A 15,662-nucleotide genomic window follows, 5' to 3' on the forward strand; every position below is an offset into this window, starting at 1 on the left:
CACACCAGAGTGTAGACTTCTGACTCAGCCAGGCAGTCCTCTTTCCTCTCTTGCTCTCTCACCATTTTCTTCTCTGCTCTTTCTTCATAAGTTTCATCACTTGGTGGTGTTAGTGCTGTCCGTTCGCACTCACACACTGGGTTTTTGTTTCAACTCTGTATTTCTTTTGCTCTCTGCCTGTCCTCCTCTCATTTTTTCTCTTTTCATCTCTCCTCTTACATTTTGTTCCCATGCAGACCTAGCAGGCTGCCCTGACTTTTCCCGCCAACGTTTACTGCCAGAGAGTCAGAGAGTTTGTTTGCTAAAAAGATTGCCTGAAGGGGTTAAAAATACCAAGTTTGTTTTTTCATGAGAAACACTGACATGTCTTTCATATTGAGGTATTATTGATGCGCTTTAAAGTGTCCAAGGTTTGACCTGAGCTTTTTTCTGTGGGTGTAATTTTGAGAGCAGCTTCTGACTACAAATGGGCTAGTTATGTAGTCCAGGGCCATCACACTCCTCTCCTGCACCTAGTGTGCAGACAGGACTCTGCAAACAGCAGCACTATGTGGGGCTTGACCGGGAAGGGGAAGCTTTGTGCTGAGTGTGTGTGTGTGTCAGAGGAAGTGTGTGGTACAGTCAGTAAAATGAAACAGTTAGAACCCATTCACTCTCGTGTTGGACCACCATTCAAGTGACAACAGTGCTGCGTTTCTTTTTTTACATCTGGAAACAATGAAGATTTTTCAAACCATATGGAATGATACATTGAAGCAAGTGAATATCTCTTAGCAAAGTAGATTAACACTATTATAATGAAGCGTTTCAAAAAAATAATTTTGAAGAGTGTTTGTGCATTCATTTATAGCAGCTGAATAAAATATAATAAATGCATGCTCATGTTAAGATAATGCCTTAGATGTATCTTCTTCACTCAGTTTAGTTTGTCTTAGTCTGATTACACCACAATTAACTTTTAACCTATTTGCAGTCTAAATATCTTTTTTAGTTTGTCTCACTGTCAATGAACCCAGGAGCATAGAGTTAGTTGCAAACATCACAAGCCACCAAGAAATCCTTAAAATAAGACACAAAGAAAAATGATGCTTTTAAAGCAGAGATGTAATGAGTGAAATAGCTAGAATGACAAAACAAATGAGTAATAATGCAGGTGAGGCTAAAAAATAATAATAAGAGGCTTATCGAATTGGTTGAAGACGAAAGGCTCACAGCTATACGGTACTCTGCAGAGGCCAGGGATGGAGGCTCGGGATAAGCAGAGAGGTAATGGGGGAAGGGACATTAACACAAACACACACCTTAGTACGAGGGACTTGTGGCATGAACGGTGGAAGCGGGAGCAGGTGTTTGTGCTGAGCAGCCTGTGGGTCACACGGGTGGATGGATGGACAGATGGACGGAGGTGTGTGAGGGACAGACAGATAGAAAAGGGCATGGGGGGGGGCTGAGGCCTTATCAGGCCAGGGCCAGAACACAATGCCCCCCTCCTGCCCCCAGCAGTCAGATTGGACTGGGCAACTGCAGGCCAGCAGCACTGTGTGGGGCTGGAAGGGTGAGTGGAAGCTTTGGGCAGAGTGTGTATTTCTGTGTTTGTCAGAGTGAGCATGTTTACCCCAGTTGCACAGTTGGAGTAGGCAGGCAGGTAGTAAGCAGCAAACAGACGAGCAAGCACACACACACACACACACACACTCACACACACACACACACACACACACACACACACACAATGTGACCACAGGCTGGGAGCCACAAGCCACACAGATGGACCACCGAAAACATTGTTGTGTTTGAAATGTGCCAGTAACACTCTCTGTTTCTCCTTGGCTTTTAAACTGAAACGATATCTCAAGACACAGAAGACTTTGGGGACATTTTGGATTGCAGTCCTACTACTTTAAATAATAAAGCAGAAGGACTGTTTTGGGGTCACAGGTCTTTTATTCTATGTTTGATGTGACCCACATTTTCAGAGTTTTGTCCCTGATTTACAGTTTCACGTTTTTTTGCTGCAGTTTTAACCTGCAACTAAACTGGGACTACTAATTGGACAATTTTCAATTAAAGAGGAACTTTAATCTGCTGCTAAAAATTGCAGCCGTCGGCTATGCAGGATAGATGAAACAAACCAAAAAAGGGTCAAAGTGTGTGTTCTCTTTGTCAGCTCAGATGGTGATCTCTCTCTTTGTATTTGTGTGTGTGTGTGTGTCCTGCCAGGAGCTGGTTGTGAAGACATTAATAGTGGCTGAGCCCCATGTGCTGCATGCCTACCGCATGTGTCGCCCCGGCCAGCCACCAGGGAGCGACAGCGTCTGCTTTGAGGTCCTAGGCTTCGACATCATTCTGGACCGCAAACTCAAACCCTGGCTACTGGAGGTACAAGTCTGAACGTGTGTCTGCGTGCATGTGTTGGTGTATGTGTGTGTGTTGAACTTGTGTTTTAAAAAGTGTGTTTTCATTTTTTCTCGCCTTTTTAAAACAATGCTCATTTTTTTCAAATTTCATTACAAACAAATGTGTATTTACTCCATTAGTCAAAGGCACAGTTTAATTTAGTTATTGGAATGTATACATTCACGTACAGCACAAAAATGTTTTTCAATTATTCCAATCATTGTTTTTAAATAGCGAAACATTATGGAAAAAAAAAATACAGTAGGAGAATATTCTGTGATAACCCTAACCCTTTTTTAGGGTAAGTATTTGTATGTTTGTCAGAGAAAAAGCAGCACTGCACTCTGTGGAGTCTCACCTGTCTGTGCTGCTTCTAAAGTGACAGAAGCTCCTAAACTGAAGTATTGTGGCATCGGCAGGAGAGAGGGAGACATTGCCCGACACTGACAGAAAGCATAAACACCCGCTGATTTTGCTTACACGCTCTCGTCCCCTGGTGCACAGAAACACAGAGAAACTCCCACATAGTCTCGAGTATGTATTCATGCACCTCGGCACACAAGGACAGACTCACAACCACAAACATACACACAATTACATGCATGTGTGCATTCATACACAGCCACGCATACAAATTGAAATGTCTGCAACTCTGCATACATGGCAGCATATATGATTAGACAAAGATGACCCTTCCTCGTGTGAGTACACACACAAACACACACATACATGCAAGGTAGTTAAATATAGCCCAGGACGGCAGGTTGGCTCTCGAAACACCCACCCTTTAATTCCCTCAGTGTCAGTGTCAGTGTGTTAACTATCAGTCATTCAGGAGATGGAGAGGAGTTCAGAGTCCACTCCAGGATTTCTGTCTCACCATTCTGATGTCAGCCAGTCAGTTACAGCATGACCTAGATTCTTTAACCCAAAGTGGCTGCACCCCCCCAACAACCCCCCCCCCCCCCCCCCCCCCCCCCCCCTCCCATACCAAGACAAATCTTGTGATTTCCAAAAGACTCTGATTTGAAAAAAAAAGTTAGATATCCTAAAGTTAGTGTTTTCAGAACAGTCATTGTGGAATTAGGGTGTCATAATTACTCTACCTGAGTCTTTCAGTTTGGCTGAGCAGTTGAATAATATGACAAAAAGATGTACAAGAGAGAGCAAAGGGATGACTTTCCTTTTGACTGCTGGTGCACTGTGACCGCGTGTGTGCGCATTGAGTGATTGTGCACGCAAATGTGTGCAGAAATGTGTATGAGACGTGGCAAACAGCCGTGAATGCAGTTGTTCCACTCCAGCAGTAATGATCCCCCCTGTGCTACCAGCAGCTCTCTATAACTCTCATCAATTAACATCCCACGCATACGGAACACATGTCCATGCACACACACACACACACACACGCTTACACAGAAGCCTGCATCTCTTTCACGCAACATTTACAGCAACAATCATTTATTTCCAAAATTCAACTGATTAGTCAGGGGATAGTTGCAAGCAGAGGCCCCTTCTTAAATCCTCACTGCGTACGCTGTCAAGCCTGAAAATAACTTTATTACCGCTTTTAAGTGACGTCGACTTCATTCCTATTCAGGAGGGACACAACGCGCAGTCAGGCCCAAAGGCTGGCTGCCACAATCGGTACCCCATGGCAAGCCCTTAGGTCCAAATTAAATTTTTCAGCAGATCACTTTGCAACATTGTGTGGTAAATTAAATCTATTTCACTCCATTTCACCATTTTTTATTTCTTACTTCTGTCACCCCTTCCCCAGGAGCGGAAAACACAATCTAGGTCTCGCAGGTTTGTTTTGCATTTGTGGACTTCACCTCTCAGGTTTCCTTGTCGGTGTCACTGTGAATTACACTCGCCCCGCCGTGTTGGTTGCTTTACCCACACTGGTGTTCCGACACTGTCTTCCTCTCTTACTCTTTAAAACGTCACAGTTCGTTGTCGGACATGCAAACTCGCAGCCAGGAAATGAAAGTTCAACCTGTGTAAACTCAAAGCCAGTCAGACACCTGAAAGCGAGCTGGTATCTTATATAAGACTGTCAAATGACATTTGTCCTGCCCTATTGTGTTTGTATTTTTGTCTGCCCTTTCCTGAGTGGGTGTAGGAGGCTTGCTCAGAAAAAGGAACATGATTACACCTCACATCCTTAAATTACTCATCTGCAATAAAAAAAACTGTTTCTTTCTCTTTTGACAAGGTTTCTCTTTTGACAATAGTGCAACACCAAATTCCCATGATTAGACGATAAGTTCGCCTCTATCTTACTATCGCAAAAAAAGCCTCTGTGCAAGACAGAATACACCGGCTCTTTGTAAGCGGACAAGCACAAAGAGAAATCATTGCAAATAAAACTGATAACAAATACAGATACTTAAGAGAACAAACCTGCGGTTCAGCACACACCTGCTAAATGGCTTGTCACAGGGGTGAAAACAGAGAAGGCAGGTGTGATGCTTCTCAAACCGAGGCTAGGCATCAATCGGACGCTTTGTGCTCGGACCAAGTATAGAAAGGGGAGAAGAGAAGGTACAAAGAGAGAGACAGGCTTTTGTGCGATGCTTATCTTAATTCAGCAGGGTTTTCAACACAAGTTTTACCTCCTATTGACATTCAAAACATCAGCACTACATAGGAGGACACACATGCACACACACTTGCTCAAATGGTGTAACCCAAGACGTTCACTTTCATTAAGCCAGCCCAGACGGCATCTGTGTCTCGTATAGGGAAGGCGTTTCATTGAGCCATGATCTGCGCCTAACACACACACTCACAATACATCTTCTCACACACACACAGACACACACAGTCTCCTTAGACTGTGGTGTGTATTGTCAGGACCAGGGCTTTGGCTTCAAGAGTTTCAGAAAGTTTTCTTCATCTTTGGAAGCAAAAAAGACACAAATGAGAGACTCAAAAGACACCATTCTCAATGCCGAACTGCATACTTTTATTTTTTAATTTGGCTCAGGTACTGCCTGGTGACATAGAATTTTCTCATAAATTATGTAAGGATGTTTTGATCCTAAGAAAAAATTGTATCCCACACATCTACATCTCTAGTCTAGTCTAGTTTGAGTCATGAGGAGTGCCTTCACCCGACTGCAGATTATAGCAATAGGACATTTGCATTCTGCACCTTTTTCGAGTTTTTCCAGGGCCTCTGTGCTATAAGCCAGTACGACAAACAACTACAAACCAAGTGAAGAAAAAGGGATAGAATATTACAAGAGGTCTGGTGGGTGATGAGCGAGGACAGGGAGATTATAAAAACCTACTCTTACAATGCAACAGCCCCTTATACTTAACTCAGATCCTGGTATAGAACCTGGTATTTATTGTACTCATAACATCCTGATTGGTGTCCATGCACTCCAACACAAGGACGAGTGGATATAACTCGGCCTCATTACAGGCTCTCAATTGATTTTGTTGTTTGAGTTGCCCACATGCACCGGGAAAGAAAAAGATCTCCAGCTGGTGAACTCTAAATTAAAAGAAACAAGTGTTTGTAGTGAGCATGCATAATTAGAAACCTGCCTGGTGCGTGTGAAGCTGTCTCTGCAGTGTCAGGCTGCAGGCAGCTCAAAGGCTGTTCGGCCTGCTTGTTAGGGTCTGCGTGTGAGGGCTCTCATTTGTGTTAGTAAAGGAACCGGAGGTAGTGTGTGAATCTACACTTGATTTGTGTTGTGTGTATGTTTGATGGCTGCATACATACTGTAGGTACTGTATGTGTGTTCTTCTGCACTATAAATACATGTGCTCTATGAAAGCTTCTGCATGCAACCGCGGGTGTTTGCTACTCCCTGTGTGTGTGTTTGTGTGTCTGGATGTACAGTCTTTGTCCCTCAAGGGGATTGTCCTCTGTAGTGTGTGTGTGTGTGTGTGTGTGTGTGTGTGTGTGTGTGTGTGTGTGTGTGTGTGTGTGTGTGTGTGTGTGTGTGTGTGTGTGTGTGTGTGTGTGTGTGTGTGTGTGTGTGTGTGTGTGTGTGTGTGTGTGTGTGTGTGTAGTTGGCTGGTCTACTGCACACCAAACCAACTCCAACCCACAGCCCATCTTTTTATCCAGTTGAAGAGGCATGGAAAGTCCTGCTGAAAACACATAAACAGACCATTCCAGATAGAAAAAAAAAAAAAAAAAAAAGAGGAGGAAGTCATGTTTGCCCACTTTTATGGTGCTTAACTTGTGACTGTTCAGTTAAGGTGCCAACTTTCACAGGAGCATAGGCAGCTTGATTATTGATGGCTGCAATCTAACTAGCATGTCCTCATCCATCTCTTTCCCTCTTTATGTCCCTCCTGGACGAGTTGTACAGAGTGATTGGCAGCTAATGAGGCAGGCATGGTTAGGTCAACCGTGGCACGGGATTGTTTGTGTCTCAATGTGTTTGTGTGTGTGTGCGTGTGTGTGTGTGTGTGTGTGTGTGAATAGGCATTACGACAACAGACCAACAGACTGCAGCTGGACTGCTCCCCCAAGGGCGCTGATTCTTAAACCTTTTCTCCTCTCCCCTCCCTTAGCCCCCTTCTTACAACTTTCCTCCCTTTCTGTTTTACATCACCGATTGTTTCAAGATGAGTTTGATTTCCCTGTCCGTTCCTCAGAGCCAACATAATCCAGACCTTTCCTCCGAGCGCAAGTGTATATGTGTGTTTGTGTTTGTGTGTGTTTGTGTTGGGGGGGTGTTTGTTCGAAGTAATCTGTGCTGGCAAGTATAAACAGATTCCCCGATACACACAAACAATGTGTCATTTTGTCCCCCCCCCCAACATCCCCAGCACACACCAAGTGAAATATGACTTCTGAAAATACTATGAATGTCATGTGTGGACTAAACATAGCGTCACACTTTTCTATTTCATCGGTGCAGAATTAGAATATGTTTTTTAAATAATTGTATAGCTTTAGAGTTTTAGAAGAAGGATTTAGAGGTCAGCCTGCCTTCTAGATATTTTCTATAAAGTTTTTTTTAACTCCTACAACAGCCAGGTGGAACATTATTATGTATTCATGGTGATTAGGGAGGAATTTACTTGCTACCTGTGCTCTCCAAATACATCTCATCCCCTCATGATTGAATTTTTGTAGGCTGAAAAATGAAAGAGGAGAATACAAACTGTTTGATATTCCCAGTTATCTCTCAGGGTCTCTCTTGTAGCTTTCGTTCCCCCTTTTTTTTTTAACCTTTTATTAATCTTAATCTGGCACTTAGAAGGATTCATTCTTATTTAAATGTCCATGGATCTCGTCCTCAGCTCTGATGGGGTGTCTTTCTTGTTGTAAACCCTAGGTGGCAGTAGTTACCTACGAGCCACAGTTTGGCTTATAAGAGGTTTATTAAAGAATAATTACAATGATGTATGGGACTGTCTGTCTCTATCCACATCCATTTTCCCCCAACATGACTATTTCATGGAATAAGTATCAAATTAGGAGCGCACAGGCCTCGTATGTGGGGCAGTTGAAAACACACCCCAACATTTAGTCATTTATCATGTGGCGTGTATGGCAGCACCAGCCACTGTTTGTATGTGTCTGTATTTTGGGTGCGTGCGTGATTGAGAGAGAAGATTTATATTGCATGTTTATGACTGACATATGGAACTGCTGTGTGTGCGAGGGACTGTAAAAGAAGATTTATACCCTTGCACATTTAAGACTGACAGTTTGGGACCTTAGGTGTATTTTGTTGATACACTTTTCCATGTTTTAAAGTTTTTAGGCTTGAATAAGCTTTCTTTTTTGTGTGCGACAGCATAACTATGTTCATTTCATAGGTTTTTTCTTTTTTTCTTTTTGGAACTCCTCAAAAAACTAAAACGCACCATTTGCTTTCTGTGGCTGTGTCTGATTTTATCTGTGTGTGCCTTTGAAAGAAGATGAAAAAAGATATTTAAAAATAGACACTCCCTGCACCCTGCCTGCCAGTCACACAGGTCAGACTTCCTGGTGGCTAAGCTACGCGTCGAGCTGCTCACTCCTAGGACCTTTACCAGCAGCTCAGCATGCTCAGCTAGAGTTTCCCCCGTGTCAGACTGGTCCACTAAAAACGCCACAAAAAGAACAAAACAGTGATTGATAAGACGGCTGAAACAAGAGAGCGACTTAACATGGCGGCCAGCTGTCTGTCTTTCTGTCACTCTGCTACTCGTGCTCTCCCTCCCTGCTTCCCTTTTTTCGTTCCACCATTGTACGGCAACAAACACTCCATTCTGACAGCGGTTGAACTGTGCCGATACCCTTGAGTGTGCGGGGCAGAATGGGCGGCTTGTCAAAGCAGCGGTTGTTTACTCTCTGCCAGGAATAATAAGAGGGGGTCGTTTTTCTGAACCGATTAATCACAAGCAGCCCTTGCACTTGTTTGACGAGTATTCCACACAGAGAATAGATGTTGATGGGAGGAAGCAATTTGTTGTGGAAAAAAAAAGCAGCTGATTGTTGTTGATCCATTGCTGCTGCTGTGTTATTAAGGTCGGTATGACACAGCAGAGGCCACAAGCGCTACTGTTACATGCCCACTACATTTATAACTATGAGTTGGTCATATAATCATTGTAAGGATTTTGTGTGGACGATCCGTAATTGAAACGATAATAATGAATTGTTGAACGATGTTGGAATCAAAGTTCTTGTTGAAGCGCAGGATAAACTGAGATTGAATTTATTCTCTCTCCTTTATTTCTCTTTATTCTCTTAGGTGTGCAGAATGGCCAGCGGCTACAGTAATAATAGTGTTACTGTTAGGCTTTGAATTTGCTATTGCTTTATTACTCGAGCAATACACTTCCAGAGGGTTGAAACATTATGAGACTGAGCCGGCATCCAAACTAGAGGGCGAAAGAATTTCCAACTTGGAAATTAATAAACTTTATCAGATCAAATAAGGCATGTAAAAATCTACTGGTTGCATTTCTACCTCTCGGTTTTTACTTCAGGACCTGCAATAAAGATCAGCAGAGGGACTGCAGTTTACAGACAATTGAAACCGAATGGGTAGTTGATAAAAAGGAGTAATTTATTTCACAGTGGCCCTCATAAACACTTGCAGATTACTTATGTGTCTCGGATGCACAGCTCCAGGTGCAGACAGCGTTATATATGAGTATGTTAATGGCTGCAGCTCACCATCTGATTTTATATGTTTAGCCAGATGATGGGCAAAGGATAAACCTGCTCTGTGAAAAAAATATTACACTGATAAGCTCTCTTCCTACATTCTCACTCTGCTGTTTTTCAGAGTGATATTGAGACTACACTCTATGCAATGCTGATGCTGAAATGAATCAAAGCATGGGTAAAAAGGACTTTCTAATCTTTCCATCTGACATTTTTATTGAATGCGTCTTGGAGCAACCCAGGGCTCCTTTAAGGCCCTGCCAGAGTCACTTACGGAAATCAGAGTGGGGGTTTAGGGGAGCCTGCAGGGGTTCATTAGGACCAGACTGGTCCAACTTCCTCTGCCAGAGAGGCAAAGGAGAACACAGAAACACGGGAGAGAGAGAGAGAGAGAGAGAGAGAGAGAGAGAGATGAATGAGGAAAGTAGGGAGCGGAGAGTGAGGGCCAGCAACGGAAGGGGGTTTGCGAGGAGTGACCAGACTGAAAACGGGAAGAGAGTGGGAAGAGAAACTAACCAGGCGGAGGGAGAGTAGAAAGAGAGAGGGGAAATATTTGAGAGAGAGAAAAAACAGGGAGTGCTGCGATGCCAGTCTACTCTGTGACAGCTTGACACCACAAATCAAACAAAGAAATGAAGACAAGTAACGAGACAACTGTCACCAGGATCACTGCCAGTGAGGCTGTTACCTATAGGCTATAACGCTCTAAAGCCATACTTTTTTCATTGTGGTTGTCATATCGAGGAGCGCTCTAAATGAAAACAGACCTCTCTCCTCTTTCTCTTTTGATTTTTTTTTTTTTTTTTTTTAAGTAAGGTACTGTAGGTTGAAGTGGAGCTCTGTCCTCCACAGCACACAGAGGGATGTATTGTGGACTTCTTTCTATTGAGTGAAAGAGTTGGATTGAGTGCCTGCTCTTTTCTCCTCTTTACGCTGGAAACCATTCATCACCGACCCCTCCTCCTTCAGATAAATGGTTCCTGGTCGAAAAAAAGCACATGTCAGTGCGAGAATGCATGGCCATACAAACTCTACATGGTGTAGACTTTGTTTCCACTTTTTTAGTGTTTGTGGATCTGTTCTGTGAACTACTGGAAGAGACACGTTTTTGTACCCTTGTACGCTCTTATTTGGCCGTCCTCAGCTTCACTCAGCTTTATAATATTCAGAAATGGAAGATTTATTGTACAGCTTCGTTCATATGCTTTGAAGGAGTTTGGTTTCAGTTGTCTCACTGAAGGACAGTTTTGGAGAACCCTGGATGAAAGGCAGAGTTTGTCTGACTCACATGAGCCTGCCAAGATCAGCTTTCAGTACTCCTCTTTTTACGGCCTACCTGCCCCACAGCTGGCTGCGCAGCCGACGCTCCGGCTCTCTCTCTGTTCTGTGGAGACTGGTTGTGATGTAAATAATATCTTACAGCACTGCTCCAAATACTGCCACACAGAAGTAAGCACCTTTGTGTCAGGATTAGTAATGGCCAGCTGAGAAGTTGGGGAGAGGAAGAAGGATGGAATTTCTGAGCGCTACGCTTTGCACTCCTCGGTAAAGAAGCTTTTGGGTTTGTTGTTCTTTTTTCAGCCAAAAATCTCCAAGGCTCAGAGAGTAGCCTGATGCTGCACACCAATCTGTTTTCTCATTGGCCTCTTTCACTACTCTAACTTCCTCTTTGGAGGAGAGAATGGATCTATAATAAATTCTAAGACCTTTGATTGGCCCATTCTTTCTCCATTACTAAAATCACAGTTTGTGATTGGCTGTCATTTCGCTTTGATGAGTTCAGCTGTATCCAAGTGATTTTTTTCTGAAGGAAAGAACAGGATGAAAAATGTATCCGACACAAATACACACTGTCCGTTGATAGAGACTTTCTTTAAATAATTGTTTCACCTTTGGGCGGCTGTTGCTGATGGTTAGAGTTGGTCATTTTGTACTGGAAGGTGGGGGGGCTCAATCCCCAGCTCTTGTAGTCACATGTCAAAAGTGTCCTTGGGTGGGGCTCCGGTAGCCTAGCGGTTAGTGTGCCCGCCCCGTGTATGGAGGCATTGCTCCTCCAGGCAGAGCCCGGGTTTAAATCTGACCTGTGGCTCCTTTTCCGCATGTTTTTACAGTCTATGGTCTTTCCCCATTCTCTCTCTCTCTCTCTCTCTCACCGATTTCTGACTCTATCCCTTGTCCTGTCTCTAAATAAAGGCATAAAAAGCCCAAAAGTAACCTTAAAAAAACGTGTCCTTAGGCAAGACACTGAACCCCAAATTGCTACGATTGCTGCATCAGTGGTGTGTGAAAGTGTGTGTCTGGGCTTTGTTAATACTGATGGAAGCTTTACACCCTCTGTCATCAGTGTGTGAATGAGGTGTAAATGGGTAGGGGTGACCAGCGCTATAAAAAGCGCCAATAGACTAGAAAAGTCCATTACCAAAAGTAGACCTGTTTGGTCATCGTATGACAGTGATGAGTCCATTTCCACATGCTAATAAGCTCCATGTCTTTGTAGGCTGTGTATATTTTTTATTAACGTTATTCTAAAAAATATTTACACAGTATTTTTAACTATAACGACACAAGTTCAAATCATTAATTACAACAAGATGAAGCAGCAAAAGGTCAGAAAAAATACTTCCTTTATAGATCTATTTATAGAAGAGTGACCGCCTTATTATAGTTCCCAGATGAAAAGAAAAAATGGAGTTTGTGCGTTTGAACAATACTAGGAGGAGACCTGACTTATCTCCATAATCATGCTCTATCAGCCCGAGCCAGCCTTTAGGTGGACATCTGTTGCATTGTCATTTGAAGTCACCTCATAGGAAGACGCTTTTCCACTCACAGTTGCCAGTGCATTCATTCACCCCCTTTGCTCTTCTCTTCCTTTACTGGCCCCTTTTGTTTGCTCAAACAATCTCGTTCTCACTTTGGGAGAGAGACAGAGGGAACACAACAAAGAATAAAAAGAGAAGAATTGATTTGTTGTGTAAGGTGTAATAACTGATATCTGAATACATTGCACTGGTGCTGGAAATTGTTCTGTTAAGAAAGGTAGTCTGCTCTTGAATTTTCCCCTGGGTGATACTGGCTTTTGTGCCTCAAATCGCAGGTGGCTTATTCTACTCTCGCTCCTGATTGTATGCAGGGGTATTGAGCTGAGCGCTTGTAATTCGCTGATGCTCACAAAGAGATTGTTTGTTGCAGTGCTACAGATAGGTGTGGCAGTGTCTGTCATACTTAGGTTATATAGACTCCTGAACTGCTTGTTGTGGTCGTCTGAAAAGGGCAGGGTCACTACTAAAATGTCAGTTTAACCGACATAATCTGATAATACAGACATAGCCTCGTCTGCATGCCGAGGCATACACACATCAGTGTCAGAAAGGGTGTATGTTCAGGCAAAGGCTAAAAGTTCCCAAGTGTCCTTGAGAGAGCAGAAGAAAAAAAAAATCCCTTTCCATCTTTCCTCCACTCTTCTTTCCTTGTGGGAACTGATCTCTTTTTTTCTTCTTCTATAGATGCCCTAAATACTCCTGTAATTGCATAGCATTTCTGTCTGCTGAATCGAGAAGAAAGAGGAAAAAAAATAGATGAAATGGAAAAAAAAAAAAACACCAGAATATTCTTTGAATGTTCCTCCCGTCTCCTCTCTTGCAGATCAATCGAGCTCCGAGCTTTGGGACCGATCAGAAGATTGATTACGACGTGAAGAAAGGGGTGCTTCTCAATGCCCTCAAACTCCTCAACATTCGGTACTGTTTTACACCACGGTCATACACATACACACACACACACACACACACACACACACACACACACACACACACACACACACACACACACACACACACACACACACACACACTCACACCAACACCACACTCACATATGCGTGCAGATAGACAGACACACATGAATTCCATCTTGGGGCCCATTAAGTTTCGTGTGCAGAGGGCATGCAACACCAACATCAAGCTTTGTCTTACAGGGCTCTGAATGTTCAAGCCTTTCCATTGATTCTTTCAGTTGTCTTTATTTGGCAACCCTGGAAACTTTGGAATCACTTGGATTCACCACACAATTCAACTTTCATGTGGTTATGGTTTCAAACTGATGACACAGTAACAACATTAGTTAAAACTTACCGGAAGTTTGGGCTGTCGACATGAAAAATAATATGGCAAATCTGTGATGCTGTCGCTGCCGGGGTGGATAAAAGACAGATAATGACTGAGGTGCAAAGCTATGCCTCTATTGTGTGCTTTGTGAACCCTTCAATCAGACACATACTGGATCTGTGTGTGAGTGTGTGTTATAGAAACAGGATTAAAAAAAAAAATAACTGGACTATCTGATTTCCAGAGTCTTCATTGTTTACTCTGTACATTTACATAAGCTTACTGTGTTGCCTTTTTTTTTTTTTTACACGCTTTGTGGGTGTATTTGTTTGCCTGTTTTACATTACGCACACAAACATTCTCGTTGTGTAATGTATTTTTTTTTGTGCATGTGAAGGGATTGTGTGTGTGTTTTTGTGTGCCTGTTTGCTGGCATGCTTTTCTGTCCCCTGGCTACAATGAGTCTGTCCACTGATTGATCATCTTACACCAGACCTCTGGATCTCTGCTCTCTTTTTTTCTCTTTCTCTCTCTGTGCTCGTCGTCCTCTTAAGGCTCTAAATATAGTCCCCACTAGTCACACACACACGCACACACACACGCACACACACACACACACACACACACACACACACACACACACACACACACACACACACACACACACACACACACGCAATGGATCAATTACATGCAGCGCCATAGATCTAGTTTGGTCAAGTGTGGAGCAAGGTGCAGCCATCCTACATAAAAACTCTGTCCCTCCCCCCATCCCCCAGCTTCAGACAGCACAAAACAAATCTCTTATCAAAATGATTTGTTTCATGGCTGATGTTTGCTGCATTCCCACAGATTAAAAGGGGGCGATTTGATTATTTCACGACAAATAAATTGTAGGAGGCCTTGAAAGGCGGCGGGGAGCTCTTTCCACTGGACAAACTGCTTATGTTCACGCTGGAGTGAATGAGGGCTTTGTTCTACCCCGCTCACTTTTTGCCTTATATAGAAGTGGCTTTGCTTCCCTAAAGGGAGGGGTCAGTGGTGTGTAGAGGTAGGGTCGGCTCTCAACTCTGCTCACAACACCAACTGTATCAACGTGGGATCAATTCAGACCCGGCCGGGCATGGACATTGATAAACCTCAGCCCCCCAACAGCACTCAATATCCAATTTAAAGGGCCACCGATTGACTAAAATGAATTGCCCTTTCTCTGGACCGCAATGGCCCACTTGTTCAGAATTAGCTGTCTGGTCCTGTTCATCCTAGGGTTGTTGGTTTGTTATGTCTCTGCAGTGTTCAATCTCTTTGTTTCTACAACCACAACATTTATTCAATTAGTGATAGGACTTGCATGTTTGCAATTTCAAAAGCATTCATGGAAACCTTTCTCTATATTGTTTTCAAATGGAGAAACATGTGGTAATTAAATAACTTTTTTTGTATACTTAAATCAGCTTACTCTGATTGAATATACCAAAACTAAAACAAAACATTCGGGTCTGTCTGTTTGTAAGTCCTTTGTCTGTCTTCAGAACTGTTGACTTAAAGCATCACAGAGTATTAAAGAGTGTGCAGCCGTGGGTAAGAAGTTGATCAGTAGAGCTGTTCTTGCAAACAGGGATTCCAGCTGCAAAGCAATCACAAGCTGCCTGTTAGGCATAGCTGCATGTTTTGAAACATCCACATCCTGAACGGGCGCTACGGTAGCTATTCAAAAACAGGAAAAAAAAAAAAAAAAGGTTAGAGCTTGATTGGAAAATACTGAATAGGCACTCTTTCCTTATGTTTAAATGTCCGTTCTTTTAACTGTGCTCTTGTTTTGTGTTGATGAAGAGCCAGTGATAAGAAACGTAACCTGGCGCAGCAAAAGGCAGAGGCTCAAAGGCGTCTCTACGGACACGGCTCCATGAAGAAACTCTCGGCGGCCTCCTCGGACTGGGAGAAACAGCGTCACACACTAGAACGAAGGAGAGAAGAGCTGGTAATGATAAACACATTTTTTCAAGATTCCCAATGACTAC

The 15,662-nt window shown here is 43.1% G+C and overlaps 1 protein-coding gene across 3 annotated transcripts in view; it reads left to right on the forward strand.

Moving 5' to 3' along the window:
• ttll7 (tubulin tyrosine ligase-like family, member 7) overlaps positions 1 to 15,662 on the forward strand; it is a 71,933-nt gene that overhangs the window by 21,466 nt on the left and 34,805 nt on the right. For all 3 annotated transcript variants that reach the window (XM_061033655.1, XM_061033654.1, XM_061033657.1), the window contains exons 9-11: positions 2,221 to 2,379; positions 13,181 to 13,275; positions 15,475 to 15,622. In XM_061033655.1, coding sequence (XP_060889638.1) covers positions 2,221 to 2,379; positions 13,181 to 13,275; positions 15,475 to 15,622 — 402 coding nt within the window. The remainder of the gene's footprint in view (positions 1 to 2,220; positions 2,380 to 13,180; positions 13,276 to 15,474; positions 15,623 to 15,662) is intronic.

Source organism: Labrus mixtus, chromosome 3, assembly GCF_963584025.1.
Source record: "Labrus mixtus chromosome 3, fLabMix1.1, whole genome shotgun sequence".
NCBI classification, from domain to species: Eukaryota; Metazoa; Chordata; class Actinopteri; order Labriformes; family Labridae; genus Labrus; species Labrus mixtus.